Source organism: Haematobia irritans, chromosome 2 (genome assembly GCF_050003625.1).
Source record: "Haematobia irritans isolate KBUSLIRL chromosome 2, ASM5000362v1, whole genome shotgun sequence".
Taxonomy (NCBI): domain Eukaryota; kingdom Metazoa; phylum Arthropoda; class Insecta; order Diptera; family Muscidae; genus Haematobia; species Haematobia irritans.
In genome coordinates, this window is record NC_134398.1 from 231,976,706 (window position 1) to 231,990,231 (window position 13,526).

The following is a 13,526-nucleotide window of genomic DNA, read 5'->3' on the forward strand; positions in this document are numbered from 1 at the left end:
TTGAAAATGTTTTCAATTAATTTTGTTTTTAATTTTCGGGACACTGTGCTGATGTGTGACGTATTGACTAACACCCACAGGCCGATAACTATTAAAGGCAAATATGTTGTTTGTTCTATGACTTAATACACAGGAAAACATAGTCATATAAAATGTTAATAAGAATGTAAATAAGGTCATTAACAACAAAGACGGTAGCATGATGATGCCTCACTTTAGTAGGTAGTGGCAGGAGTGTAGTGCTTAAGAGTTGAAGAGAAGTATGGGTAATTTTCCCAGCCCTTTAACTCACAAAAAAATTGATGAATACAAAACGGGAACACTTGTTCTAGGTCAGTTAATCCGAAAATATCGATAAGACTACTGTTATTTATTAAAAAATATTTTTTTTTGAATTTCATTTTGCCATAGCTCCGGAACACGGAAATTGAAAGTTTTCTTTTCCAGAAAATTTTTAAGATCATTTGCAAAGAAATAATTCTCACTTACCTCTAGACGTTCAGTGGCCTTGCGTAGTCGCTCATAATCGACTTGTCCGTGGACCTTCAACAACTCCATCATGAAGTCGGTTTCCTGCACAGAGTTGTGCACCAGTTCCAATTGTCTCTCATAACGCATCCACAGAGCCAAGCGATTACGCAATATTGTCATAATATTGGTACATTTGCTCTCAAGGAATGCGTGATCATCCTGCAGTTGTGAGATATCACGTTCCAGTTTAACCGGTGACACAGACATTTTTAGTCTCATCGGCAGGGTGTGCAACATTTGCCGTATTCGCATAATCTCTTGCCAGGCGCCAATTAATTCTTCGCCTACGGATTGGCAGTCGATCACGGCCTTTTCAATGGCCTCGCTTCCTAGTTTCTCAGCAGTTTCGCATTCATCCAAGATGACGGAGAGTTTTGCCTGATGTTTTCTTAAATTTGAAGTTCCTTCCTGGATGGCCTGTAATTGTTGCTTGAGAACGCCTGAGCCCTCAAGTTCTTCAGCAATTTGGGTGGTAATTTTGTGGGACAAAGCGAATAGCTCGCCCACTTTCTCGGGTTCAATGGCAGGCTCTTGAAGGCCGATGCGACCCAACTCATTGCCGATGAAGCCGACGCGTGTTCGAAGAACTTGCAAACGTTCAATGTACAAGCTCAGCTCTTCGTCATTCTTGATGACTCCTTTCATGCTGGTCATGGTCAAGTAGATTTCTTGCAATTCACGTTCGACCAACTTTAATTTATCTTCGGGAGCAACATCTTCGGATGAGAGGGTGCGAACGATTTGATTTTGAATGCGCTCAATACTTTGAGCTACTGCATTACATCTGTCTTCCAATTGGGCATGGAATTGTCTTTGCAACATTTCATCTGCCAGTGGTATCACTTGCAATGCCTTCTCAAAGCTATTTCCTGCCTCTGTGCGTATATTGTTGTGCATTTCAAATTGGGCCTTGATTTCCCAGAATTGTCGCATATGCTCAATAGGTTGTTCCAAGGGATATTCGGGAATCTGGATCATTTTCAATTCCTTCTCACTGTCCCTAACAAATGCTTCCATCTTATCGGTTTGATTGACATATTGAGTCCAAATATCTCTGAAGACCAGCAAACGATGGAGATACACGGACACTTCTTCCCGTAGCTTAAGCAGAACTATGAGAGCCTCATTTGTCTCCTCCACCAAATTGGGGGCCTGGACCAAGTCCTGTAGTTTATTGGCAATGTTTGAGATACTGGTCATCTTCAAATAATGATTGGAGATATCTTGACTAAGAGACTGGTACAGTGTAGTGTATTGGTCGTAGTCAGCTGAAGTAACAGCTGAGAGATCAGGCACACGTTGTTGGGCCACTTGTAGCCATTGCAATTCATCCTTCATACCCTTTTCCAAAACAGTCCATTTCGAGGCTGCTTGTACCAATTTGGATGACCTTTCCGAGGCCTTTTCCAGCAGAACGGTGGCTCTATTATACAACTCTTTGTGTAACTCGGAATGCTTCTCCCGGGTCTCACTGTCAATATTTTCCTCAAGCGATTCTAACATGGCTCTGCAATGGCTGAGATTGACGAAGAATTTTCGATGTTTCTGAACTTCATTATTCAACTGTTCCAAACTGTTGGAGACAATTGGTCCTTCGACCAACTTATCGGCTAATACTGTGATATTTGTAAATTCTTTCAATGTCTGCTCATACTCATCTGCCAAGGCCTGCAGTTGCAACAGACGATCCCTCTCAGCAATAATGTTGTTGTTAATATTGCGACAAGCTTCATGGGCAGTATAGATATCTTGAGGGACTTTCTTACCAGGGAAGTCACGTTGGAAGGCTCTAGCATTCAACATGAGTTGGGAGATTTGAGACAAAGTGGAATTATTTTGAGACTCCAATTCATCCAGAGAGACGAGTTTATTCTTCAGAGTTCCGTCTTGCGAGACTATGGCATCATAACGATCTTGCAAATCTTCCAAAAGTCCTGAAATACGGTGTACTAATACAACAAAGCTATTCCACTTCTCAAGATCCTTGACGTCTTGGTCTTGGTTATCATGTGTTTTCTCCTCAACGGCACTAACATGCATTTTAAGAGTATCCAAACACTGTTGAACTTCGGGCTCTTGTAACTTCTCCGATTTGGCAAGTTGATTCTCCAATTGATTAACGCTTTGACCAATAATAGCCAATTCGTCATTGAGTTCATTGTAGTTCTTTAATTTCTCCTCAGATGGACCTTCGTTGGTTTGCTGACGTATTAAGTAGACACGATACTCAATAGTTTCGAGCCAAGTTGAAATCTTTTCGATGACAGTAATTACAGTAGTCTGGACTACGGTATCATTGCCTTCCTCCAAAGCTTTTTCCAATTGGTTCAAACTATCGTTGACTTCTTGTACTCTCTGTTCGGTAGGCACCTCTTTAATTTGTTGAGAGAGTGTGGCTAGATGCAGAACATTGCTGAGGGGTGTTGGGTTAGGCTCAACCTCTTTCAAATTTTTAATTCTACCTCCAATGGACTTGTTCGCTTCTTTCCATATATCTTGTCTTTCAATGATGATGGTCTGTTGTCCTGGATAATGCAAAAGGCTTTCCGACATGATAAGGGCTTGCGAAGCATCCTTCGGTGCCTGCTCTTGGGGCAATTTCGCTCCGGCATTTATCCAAATACTTTCCTCATCACGTATTGGCTCCTCATTGTCAGGGCCTGGTGTAATAGGCACAACAATTTCCTCCACTGGTGAGGTAACCTCCTCAATGGTAACAGTAGATGTGGGACGGGATCGTGGCTTAGATGTTTGCTGCGTTGAGATACTCACTTTATTTTGTTCACTCACATGTGCGGGCAAATCGGGGAACTCTTCGATTACAGTTGTCTTGGTGATATGGAGTTGTACGGTTTGAGGTTTCTTTTCCGCGGGTTGAACAGTTATTTTCGGTTCCATTCCCAGTGAATCATCAATTTCTACATGAACATTGTATTCAGGCAAATCCCCCGAAGAAATGTCTACGGTTTTGTCCTCCGATTTTTTGTCCTTCTTTGGTAATTCAATAGTTTCGGTGTGCTCGAAGACCACAGGTTGAGCCTCGGAGGTATCTGAATCTGCAGGTATTGTGACGGTGGTTTGGATTTCCAAATTATATGGTTCAGAAATAGTTAAAGAAGACTCTTCTGAAGCAGGAATTTCCAAATATTGCGGTTCATCACGTGGAGAAGTCTGGCAGTCAGCCGTCGATGTTAAGACAAGCTCAATGGTAGACGTTTGCTGCTCGCGCTGTTCAACTGGGGGTCTCACTTCGACAACAGCGGAAACTTCTTGGGGTTCAGGCGTCAATGTCTGCACGTAGGATTCGTGTGTAGGTTTCACTTCAGTAACCGTCGTCTGATCGGAGGTCTCCGCCTTTGGGTCTGGCAATTCGATGGTGAAATCATCGATCAACTCTCTGACCAAAGGATTGATTATATCAGTGGTGGATATTTCTGGTTCTTTGCGGGGCGATTCTTTTGGAGTTGTTTGCAATTCCCTTTCAGTCGTAGTAATAACAACCGTTTGGCTAAATGAGTGACTTGTTTCTGGCTTAGCTTCACTTTCAGTTTGAATCTCTTCAGAAGTCATTTCAACAACCTGTTTGGAAGCCTCTTCGTTTTTCTCTTTATCTTCGTCCGAAGGTTTCTCTTCCTGGTCGGTTTGTACTTCTATCTCACTCACTTCAATCGTTACAGTTTGAGATTCCGATTCTTTATTATCTGGTACCATTTCAAGACTGGTTTGTTGGCCCATCTCCTCCAGTTTGGGTGGTGGAAGAGTTTGACTCTCTTTGACATCCTTTTCGACAACCTCTATTTCTATCTTTGGTTCTTCGCGTGGTGTGGTTTGTTGTTGCTCATCCTGAACATAAGTTAATTCAACAACGTCCACCGGCATTACCAATTCTTTTATGGGTTCCCTTGGCGAATCAGATTCAGGAGATATAACAGCTTCTTCGATGACATTGACAGTAGTATCCACAGAAATGCTGGAAGCTTCGCTTTCTGGACTTAGCTCAAGAACGGTCTCCTGATGAACTTTGCCTTCAGATGGCAGACTTTCTGAGCGTGGGCTAGCATCATATTCCAGGGAGGAAAGGGGTACATGGCTGTCATCATCAGATGTGGCTTTAATCGCTTGTTTCTTTTTATTGAGTTTCTTCTTTTTAGTTTCTTGGGATTCGCTGTTATCATCTCCCGGTATTTCTTCAGGTTCATAGCCAATTTCCGAAACTGTGGAGGCTTCCTCAGGCTCGGGTAATGCAATTGGCTCTTCAGCAGCGATATCGGCTGCTGGAGCAGGTTGAACTTCTTCTGCTTTTAGGATAGGCTCTTCTACTGGTGGTGTCGGTTTCGGTTTCTTCTTTTTCTTTTTACTTCGTTTGGTGTCATCCTCATCGACTGGGGCAACCGCCACATTTCCAGTTTCAATAATGGTCATGGTCACCTTGGGTTGTCCAGAAGGTTCACGAGACTCCTCGGTTTCGGTCATCACGACCTTGAGTGTACTAGAGCCATTACGTTCAATAGAAGGAGCAGTCATGGTTATTGGTGAAGCTGTAGCCTCACCTGCAATGAATAACTGAGTTGTTGACTTGATATCTAATTTGGGTTGCTGTTGTAAGAATTGATCATCACTGGAAACTTCTGTATCAAGACTTGTAGGCTGTGACATTGAGGAATCTGGCAATGTTGGTTGTGCAGGTTCTTGCTGAGTTAACATATGGGTAATGTCTTCAGCCTCAGTAATGGGTTTATCTACACCTGGCAATGTGGTCTCCACAGTGGTCTTCACAATGGTGATGGTTGCTTTACCCGGAACTTCTTTAGTGGATAGTTCGACATCAGTGAGTTGATTATCTTCCAAAGGTTTCACTTCAACAAGAGGTTGTCTTTCCATTTCCAGGAACTGGGTTGTAATATCTTGAGTCTTGTCTGAAACCTTTTCTGGCGTCGGAGAAATTTCTTCAACCATCTCTATTGGATGACTATCTTTAACTTCCTCAGTAGTTGTCACAATGGTGATTGTTTCCACTTTAGCTGTGTCTGGACGTTCCACGATCTTATCAAACTCATAATTCTCTAGAGAGACTGGATTGCCCGTTTCCTCGCTCACCGGCCATATAGGTTCAGGAGACTTAGGACTTTCGGCTTCAGGAATAACTGTTTGGACTGGCATTTCTATGTGTTGAGAGAATTCAATATCTGTTGGCTGTAGATGATGTTTAATCGGCCATATTTCTTGGAGATCTTCTATCTTGGGCTCCTCCGTCATCACAGTTGGTATGGTGTCAGGCTGTTCCACTAGTTTGACTGAAACAGGGGAACTGGTTGTTGGTACGACATTTGTCGATTCTTCTGGTTTTACTACTACCGTGTCGACAACTTTCTCAACTTCTACGCTATGTGCAGGCAAGTCAATTATTTCTACTACTGATGGTGCTTGAACGGGACGTTCTGAAGTTTCTGTTGTTGTTGTTGTTTTTGTAATTTCATCTGTTGGCTGTAGTGGTTGGTGTGTTTCGTGTTTTATTGTTGTTATGGTGGTTGTGGTTGGAGTTATATTGGTTGTGGTGATAATGGAAGAATCAATATCAAATACCTGTTGAGAGGACCTAAGGGGTCCGGCATCGGGCATGTCCGTGGAAATCTCCTGGATAACCACACCCGGTTCTTTGGTTAGACGATTGAACTCCTCCTCAGTAACCACTTTGCCATTGACTGTGCGAACAATGTTCACATTTATCTCTGGAGGTATATCCTCTTCGGTCACTTCGACTTCCTCAGGCTCTTCAACCACTTCTTCTGTAACATGTTCCACACCATCTATAATCACGATACGTTTTATAATCTTTCGCGTCTTGCGTATAACCTTCCGTGTAACTTGTTGAACCACAGCATGGATGGTACTTTGGTTTACTCCTTCGGTAGGGGTCACAGTCTGTAGTTGTCCATCCTTGGGATCAACAACGGCGGTGATGTCTCCCTCATATTTTTCCACAACAGCGGGAGTTTCGAATTCTTGAACAACCACTGACTCGGGATTTGAGCCATCAACCAAAGTTCCTCGGGTTTGTTGGGTGACTACTGTACTATAGCCTTGCTTATCATCGGCGGTGGTGTCGATGGTTTGGACATTTTCCAAATTGATTTGGTCTGTGGATTTGACTTGTATATTTCCATCGGCATCAGTCACCGTTGCAATAGTGCTAATCTGTTGCTGTTGAACAATTTCTTGACGACTACGAGTGACCTTCTTCAGGACAATATGCTTTGTGCCATCAGGTCCTACAACTACCTCTGTGGTGGTTTCATCAGGCTCAACAAAGGTTGTCTCGAATACCGAGGGAACATTCTTCAAAACCAATTCGGTAGATCTTTCAATATCCCCTTGAGGCTTCTGGTGATAACGTGCCTCAATTTCAACATTCTCTTTAACCTCTGACACCTCTGGATTTGGTACTGAATCAATTTTAATTGTTTCATGTCCATGCTGCTTGATCTGTGTAATTGTGATATTCTCAGTTGGTTTCTGCTCTTTCTGCGTTTGCATAGCAGTTTCAGCGGTTTCCACTTCCCTCACGGGATGCTCTTCCATAGGCAAACTGGTCTGGGCCTCAACAGTGGCACTTTCTTTGTATATTTCCACAGGTTTTGCCAAGCTAGCGGAAGTCTGTGTTTCAACATTATATACGGCTGGTACCATTTCCTCCTCAGGCATGGGACTAGATCCTACTGTGCTGTCATTGGACGCCAGCGATGCCTCATCTTGTTTCGAGGTGGGAGGTTGAATGGCTTGATCTTCGAGAACTCTTCTGCGATGTTCCTCTTCCTGCTTGGCTCGGCGCAATTCAACAATCCTGGTCTCAATGGTATAAATACGTTTAGTAGCCACATTGATTTGTTCTCGCAATATCGTGATAACATATTGAAGTTGTTCAATCAATGCATTGGCCATAGGAGCAACATCTTCATGAGCCAACAGAGGTTTGGTCTTTTCCACCAAATCTTCCAATGATTGTTGCCTTTCCTTAAGAGTACGTAATAGGCTTTGACTCTTTTCTACATGTAATTTCAAAGTGGGTTCATCTGTTGGACTATCCGGTGTCAATTCCAGTTCTTTCAACTCTTGAGTAACTTCACGAATCCAAATTTCAATGTCATTCAAATGGTCTTGGTATTCTTCAAGCTCTTGGGTGCGTTTCTTTTGACCATGTACAGCACTCTGTACGAGATAAAAAAAGGTGAACGAATAAAGGAGTGAGTTACATAGTAAATGGCGAATAATATGATTTATAAATTAATTATGCAATTTAAAGGTATACATTAAAGCTTCAAATCGTAAAATATCACAGTATATGTGTGACTGTGATTGCTTGTAATCTTCGGTTTCAAAGAAGGAAGGCGAAAACAAATAGTTTTTAGAAAGATAAAAGTTGTATAGAAACCGTGTAACTCACTTTAAAGTACCATAAATTTTGTAAAACTTACCGCTATCATGGTTATGCCTTGCTGTGTACGTCTTAGCAAAATGTCAATACGATCAGTAATTTCGTTTAATAGACGCTCAGTGGCAGGATCTGTGGGCAGGGTTTGGCTGACCGCTTTCAGGCGTTGAGCTTCTTGTTCCTGATACTCAAGATTTTCTTGGATTAGCTATGGAAATTGAAAATTTGTGGATCAGTAAACAGATTACAAAAATTGCGTTGTATTTGTAAAGAATTTAAACCATATACGCTGTAATTAAAGGTATTTAGTCTAAAGAATCTAACATTTGGACATATTCTAAAGACCTCAACAAAATATGTTTTTATTTTTGGGTCATTTTAACAATCCTAAGGGAAAACCACAATTCTCTCAACTTATTTAAAAAAAAAAATTGAAAGTCCAAGGAGTGGTGAGATATATGGGTTTTTGCAAGAACGAAAAAAACGATATGATTAATATTTTAACTCGTCTGCAGAGTTATAATTATTAAATAGGAGTTAATCACTTAAATTCTTGTTTGTAAAACTATATTGCAAATTATTGAATTTCATCATAAGTTAGTTAATATTAAATTGTTTTGCTATGAAACTTAAAAAAAAAAACAAAGAGAATGTGCGTGTTTTGTTTTTGCACAAACATTTTTGGGTTGTTTTGCTAGCTTTTAGGTGGGGGATTTATTAAAGTGTTTTTGCATACATATTAGAAAAATGTGTATATAACTTTTTGGGTTCGATTACTTACCTTCAGACCCTGCAGCATACCATCCAAACTGTGCTGGGGCAAATATGCAATCGCCCCCTCGACTGTGCTTAGCGATTGAAGCAATTCATCAACTTCTTGATTTATAACATCCTGTGGTTGTTTATTTTGATGGTGATGGTAATCGATGGTAAATTAACAAAAGTAAGAATAAGTGGGATGTTATAAAAAAAAACACGAATTATTGCAAAACATTTAAACAGTGGCATTTTTGTAACACTTAACAATACGCAATAAATAAATGGGCGGGTAGTATTAAAAAATATGTATAGGGCGTAAGATCGTATATATTATAAAAGCAAGACACCATTAAATAATTTATACTTAATAATAACAATAAAGAAAAAGAGAGGCTATAAACAATTCCTTAAAGGCTAAAAAAGTTTTTACTATACGCATCAAATAAGTCGATATATTTGCTTGATAAACGTTTTATTTAATAAATAATTAGGATAGGGGTTCTTTTATTATCATCAGCTAAAGTGCAAATGAAACTATTTTTTTTAAGTATAAATATTATTCAAATATTTATAGATATGAGACGAAGAAATAAACTAAATGAGAGTATATGTTTAACCTCATAATTTAAGAACATTGAAGCAGTCATAAAATATGAAATGATATCACATATTTTATTACTTTCCTTTACATTTTAGCTGAAGATATATTTTCATATATACACCTGTATGTACAATCTATACAGAATTAAACCCCAGACACATGCTTTAGATGGTTATAAAGGCAAAGAGAAAAAAAAAACAATAAAATGCAAATAGAAAGGTAATGGGTTTTGTTTTTTGGTATGTCAAAAACCAAACTATATAAATACATGCGCATATATTTAGAAAGTATTATGTATTAATTATATACAGGGTTGTATTTCTTCTTTGGATTTTTCGTTTGTTTTTGGAATAGTTTGAGAATTCTTTATCAGTCTTTCAGAGTTTTATTCTAGCATTATTTTTTTGTCATTTGAGCTTGGGAATTTCTGCATAAAACTCTAGGAAACATTGTTTCCTAATATCTCATTCACATTATAATTCCAAAATCAATTTTATCTAGATTTCAACTTATTCATTTGTCATTTGTCTTCTAAATTCACTTTTAGTAGATTTCGAGCCTAATGTGAATGAGCTATTATGAAATAAATATTTAAATTTCTTTGAAGTAATGAAAGTTCTTGGGAAATAAATACGGAATTTGGTCGTAAATATAAAAATTATAATGAAGTGATGGAAAAATATTCTCTTCATCTTCATGAATATAATATCTGGAACTGTAAAAATCTACCTATAAATTGTACATAGTTCATATAAAACTTCTATCCAGTAGGTATTGAATATCTCCATTTAAATATATATCTTAAATTTCCAATAGTATCTGGGTAAATCTTTATTAATATTCATAAACAGATTGGAAGTGTAAATGTCACTAATTGAGTGAAAAAATTAGTGGCCAGAGACTCTATGTGGTATCTCTTGCTAAATGCATATCCGCATTTGAAGAATTCAAAATGCTATATTTGAATTACACCAAATATGTGACAAAACTTGTGGTAATATTTTTTACTAATATTCTTGAAAATAACAAGAAGGATTTCTACATATTGACATTTCAATGCATATCATGGGGATATTTTTCATTTCTGAAAATCTTTATAACGAACCTAATATATCAATCGGGAATGAAAAACTACAACACTACGTAAAAATTAAGAATATAATCACTATAGAGTTCATATTTATAGGAACCATGTGGCCATATTACAACCTAATATTTATATGATAAATAATAATTTTATCATCATAAAAATGTATATTATTGTCATAAAAACTACTAAGGTAAAAATTTGGTAAAATATTTTTCGTATTGAATAATCGCATATCTTTTGTGCTTGGAATGGAAAGTAAGATTGATAGATTTCTCCTATCAATCCTAAAGTAGACAAAAAAAAATCAATAAAAATGAACTTAAAATCACATGTTTTAAAACCACATGGAAAATGTTCAATATTGAAAAGAAATCTGTTAGGCTACAAAAAGATAAAATATTTTAAACTCTAGTTAATGTTGACTACACATTTTTCTATAACCATTCGAAATTTTTTCTATTACCATTCGTATTCCTCAATTATTATTGGTGAACTACAACATATTAAGTTTTCAATAAATGAATTAATCATAATGATTATTACATATTTTCCGCAAAATATCTCTGGCAAAAATACTGAAGAAGTACTTCATTTTAATTTTGAAATGAGCATAACTATATGGAATAGGATTGGTTTTAATTATGAATTGTTCAATCAATTAAAAAAAAATGAATTCGATATATATTCAAAAATTTATGCGATCTTAGTTCAATATTAAACTTGAACTTGGATTGAATTACATGATTTGAACACTTCGAAAATTAAATTGAAATTTGTAAGTATCGAAAGCATTGAAAGTTACGAAGGGAAAATAAGATTTTTTTGGTTTTTTTGGCACGCAACTTTCTGAATCCCATATTCTATTTTGAATATCAATTGCATATTCATTCAGTTTATCATAATGAATGTTTTAAATAAACAAGTTATTCTCATTACTTTTGGAACACTTTAATGAGAACCAGACTGAGGAACCAAATCCGAATTTATTCCAGTACTTTTAAACTTCATCAGTTCGCCTTTTGCTAGAACAGCTAGAACTCCATCTACTGCACTGACATACTATGACCAATTATCTATTATACAGAAAAATACAATAACAATTGATTGCATTTTTTAAATTGTCTGTATGCAATTTGAATTGGTAGAATGTACCCGAGAGACTATTACTGCTTTCTTCCGTGAAGTCGTGTAACTCCGTGTATGTATACTATGAGTATGATATGTCTTCGAATATTCTAGAAATTTTATCGAAAAGGATTGCTATTTCAAAAAACGTCGACTTTGGAATCGAAAATGTTCAACAGTATTCTTAAAAACCTATTTGTGATCAGTATTAGAAACAAGAAATATGAATAGTTTCTTCAATGTATAAGCATTTACAATACAACTTGTGAAGGTAAAATCACTACTAAAAATAGAGCGGTGATTTCTATGATTCCATCGCTTCAAAATAACTTTTCTTAACATGTAAAATTGAAGCAAACATTCCGAAAATTAATGAAACTTTTTTAAATATTTTTTTTTTGCTCTACAATCTCCCTTACTGCCTAATTGTAAAAATCTACTTTCATAACTATTTCAAAACACTTTCATCCAAGCAATTTGCTGTCATATACCGAATTCGGCCCAATTGATATTCAAACATCCTTTAATAGTTATCGATATATTTTTTACACATTTTCATTAACTGTTCGTACAATCAAGTTGTCAACAACACTTTACCCAGACAGCTATACACCATACAAATAATACACCAATAATTTTCCAAGGAAATCGAACTCACAATATAAATTTAGAATTCTGTAGGAACATTTACACACTGATAAAAAAATGATGCCTTGCAAAATAAAAAACACGAAAAATCACAGGCAATGGTAATGCACAGAAAAGGGTTGTGTTTTGTACTCTGAAGTTCTCTTACAAGACTGAAATGCAGAAATGATGCAGCATATATTTTTATAGTTTTACTAGCAAAACAAAAAATGAGCGAAATATTCTTTCTTAGGCTATTTATAAATTGGCCAAAAGCAGAAGGAATGTTTCTTGTATTCTAACACAAGGTAAAGACAATGTAATGTAACTCTCAAAATTGAGGAAATTAAATTGAAACACATGGATCATAAGAAATACTGAGTATTACGAATATGTCATGAATAAATATAGAATTTTGCTAGTTAGTCTATATGGAATTTTAGCTTATGTGGCTAAATATTTTAGAGTTCGTGGACCTTTCTAGGATTTTTTATATAATTTATCCTATTTGAGTATTTTCTAGAGGTCATCGTGTTCATCATCATGGTGTGAGTGAAGTGCAATTGTTTAAGTGCTGTTTTCAGGTATTTCCAATTCATTTTGAGATTGAAATGTTAAATCAGTGCAGTGTTGTTTTGGGGTTAGGTGTTTCTCTTGTTTTGTATCTCTCCAATGGTAAATTAAAGGAGTTATTTATGAGTTGTGTACCATTATAATCTTTAGCTATAGAATACCATTTAATGTGTGTATGTTTTTTTTTTCGGGGAATTAGCTACAGGATTGGATTAAGTAAACATGCTTACAAATTTATTTGTGTTAAATTCTTTTTTAGTCTTTTTTTATATTTTGTTAATTTGTTTATTATTAATTATTATCAACTATAAGCTAAATGTTATTGGAATATAATAAGGACACTAAACAAAGAATTCGTTGTCACTCTAAGAATAGTCAAGGGTTAATTTACTTAATTAATAAAAAAATTAAACGAAAAACTCAAACCTAAAAATCTTAAAAGCAAATTAAAAATTAAAAACAAAATGTGAGAAAGAAACAAAAAATACAACCATAAAATATTAATGTAAAAAATTAGTGCAAATATTTTAAATGATATAAGGACAACATTCAAAGACGACAATAACATTTGAAATAATGTTTAAATAATGTAAAATGGTTTTAAAAATTAAAATGAGGAAATGAAAATATTTTCTTGCAAAATACAAAGTTTTAATATTTGAATATTTTATACATATATAGAAAAATGTCTTTAGAAGTGTACATAATTTTCGAAATTAAATATATCTTGCTAAAAAGAGAATTTGAACATTTTGGAGAGATTTTTTATATCAAATTCTTTAGGAAGAAAA

General features: G+C 36.3%; 1 protein-coding gene across 15 annotated transcripts in view; it reads right to left on the reverse strand.

Moving 5' to 3' along the window:
- The window catches only part of Msp300 (Muscle-specific protein 300 kDa), a 235,060-nt gene that overhangs the window by 17,036 nt on the left and 204,498 nt on the right, over positions 1-13,526 (reverse strand). For all 15 annotated transcript variants that reach the window (XM_075297876.1, XM_075297874.1, XM_075297868.1 and 12 more), the window contains 3 exons: positions 8,742-8,852; positions 8,004-8,168; positions 490-7,737 (listed from right to left, as the gene is read on the reverse strand). In XM_075297876.1, the coding sequence (XP_075153991.1) occupies positions 490-7,737; positions 8,004-8,168; positions 8,742-8,852 (7,524 nt within the window). The remainder of the gene's footprint in view (positions 1-489; positions 7,738-8,003; positions 8,169-8,741; positions 8,853-13,526) is intronic.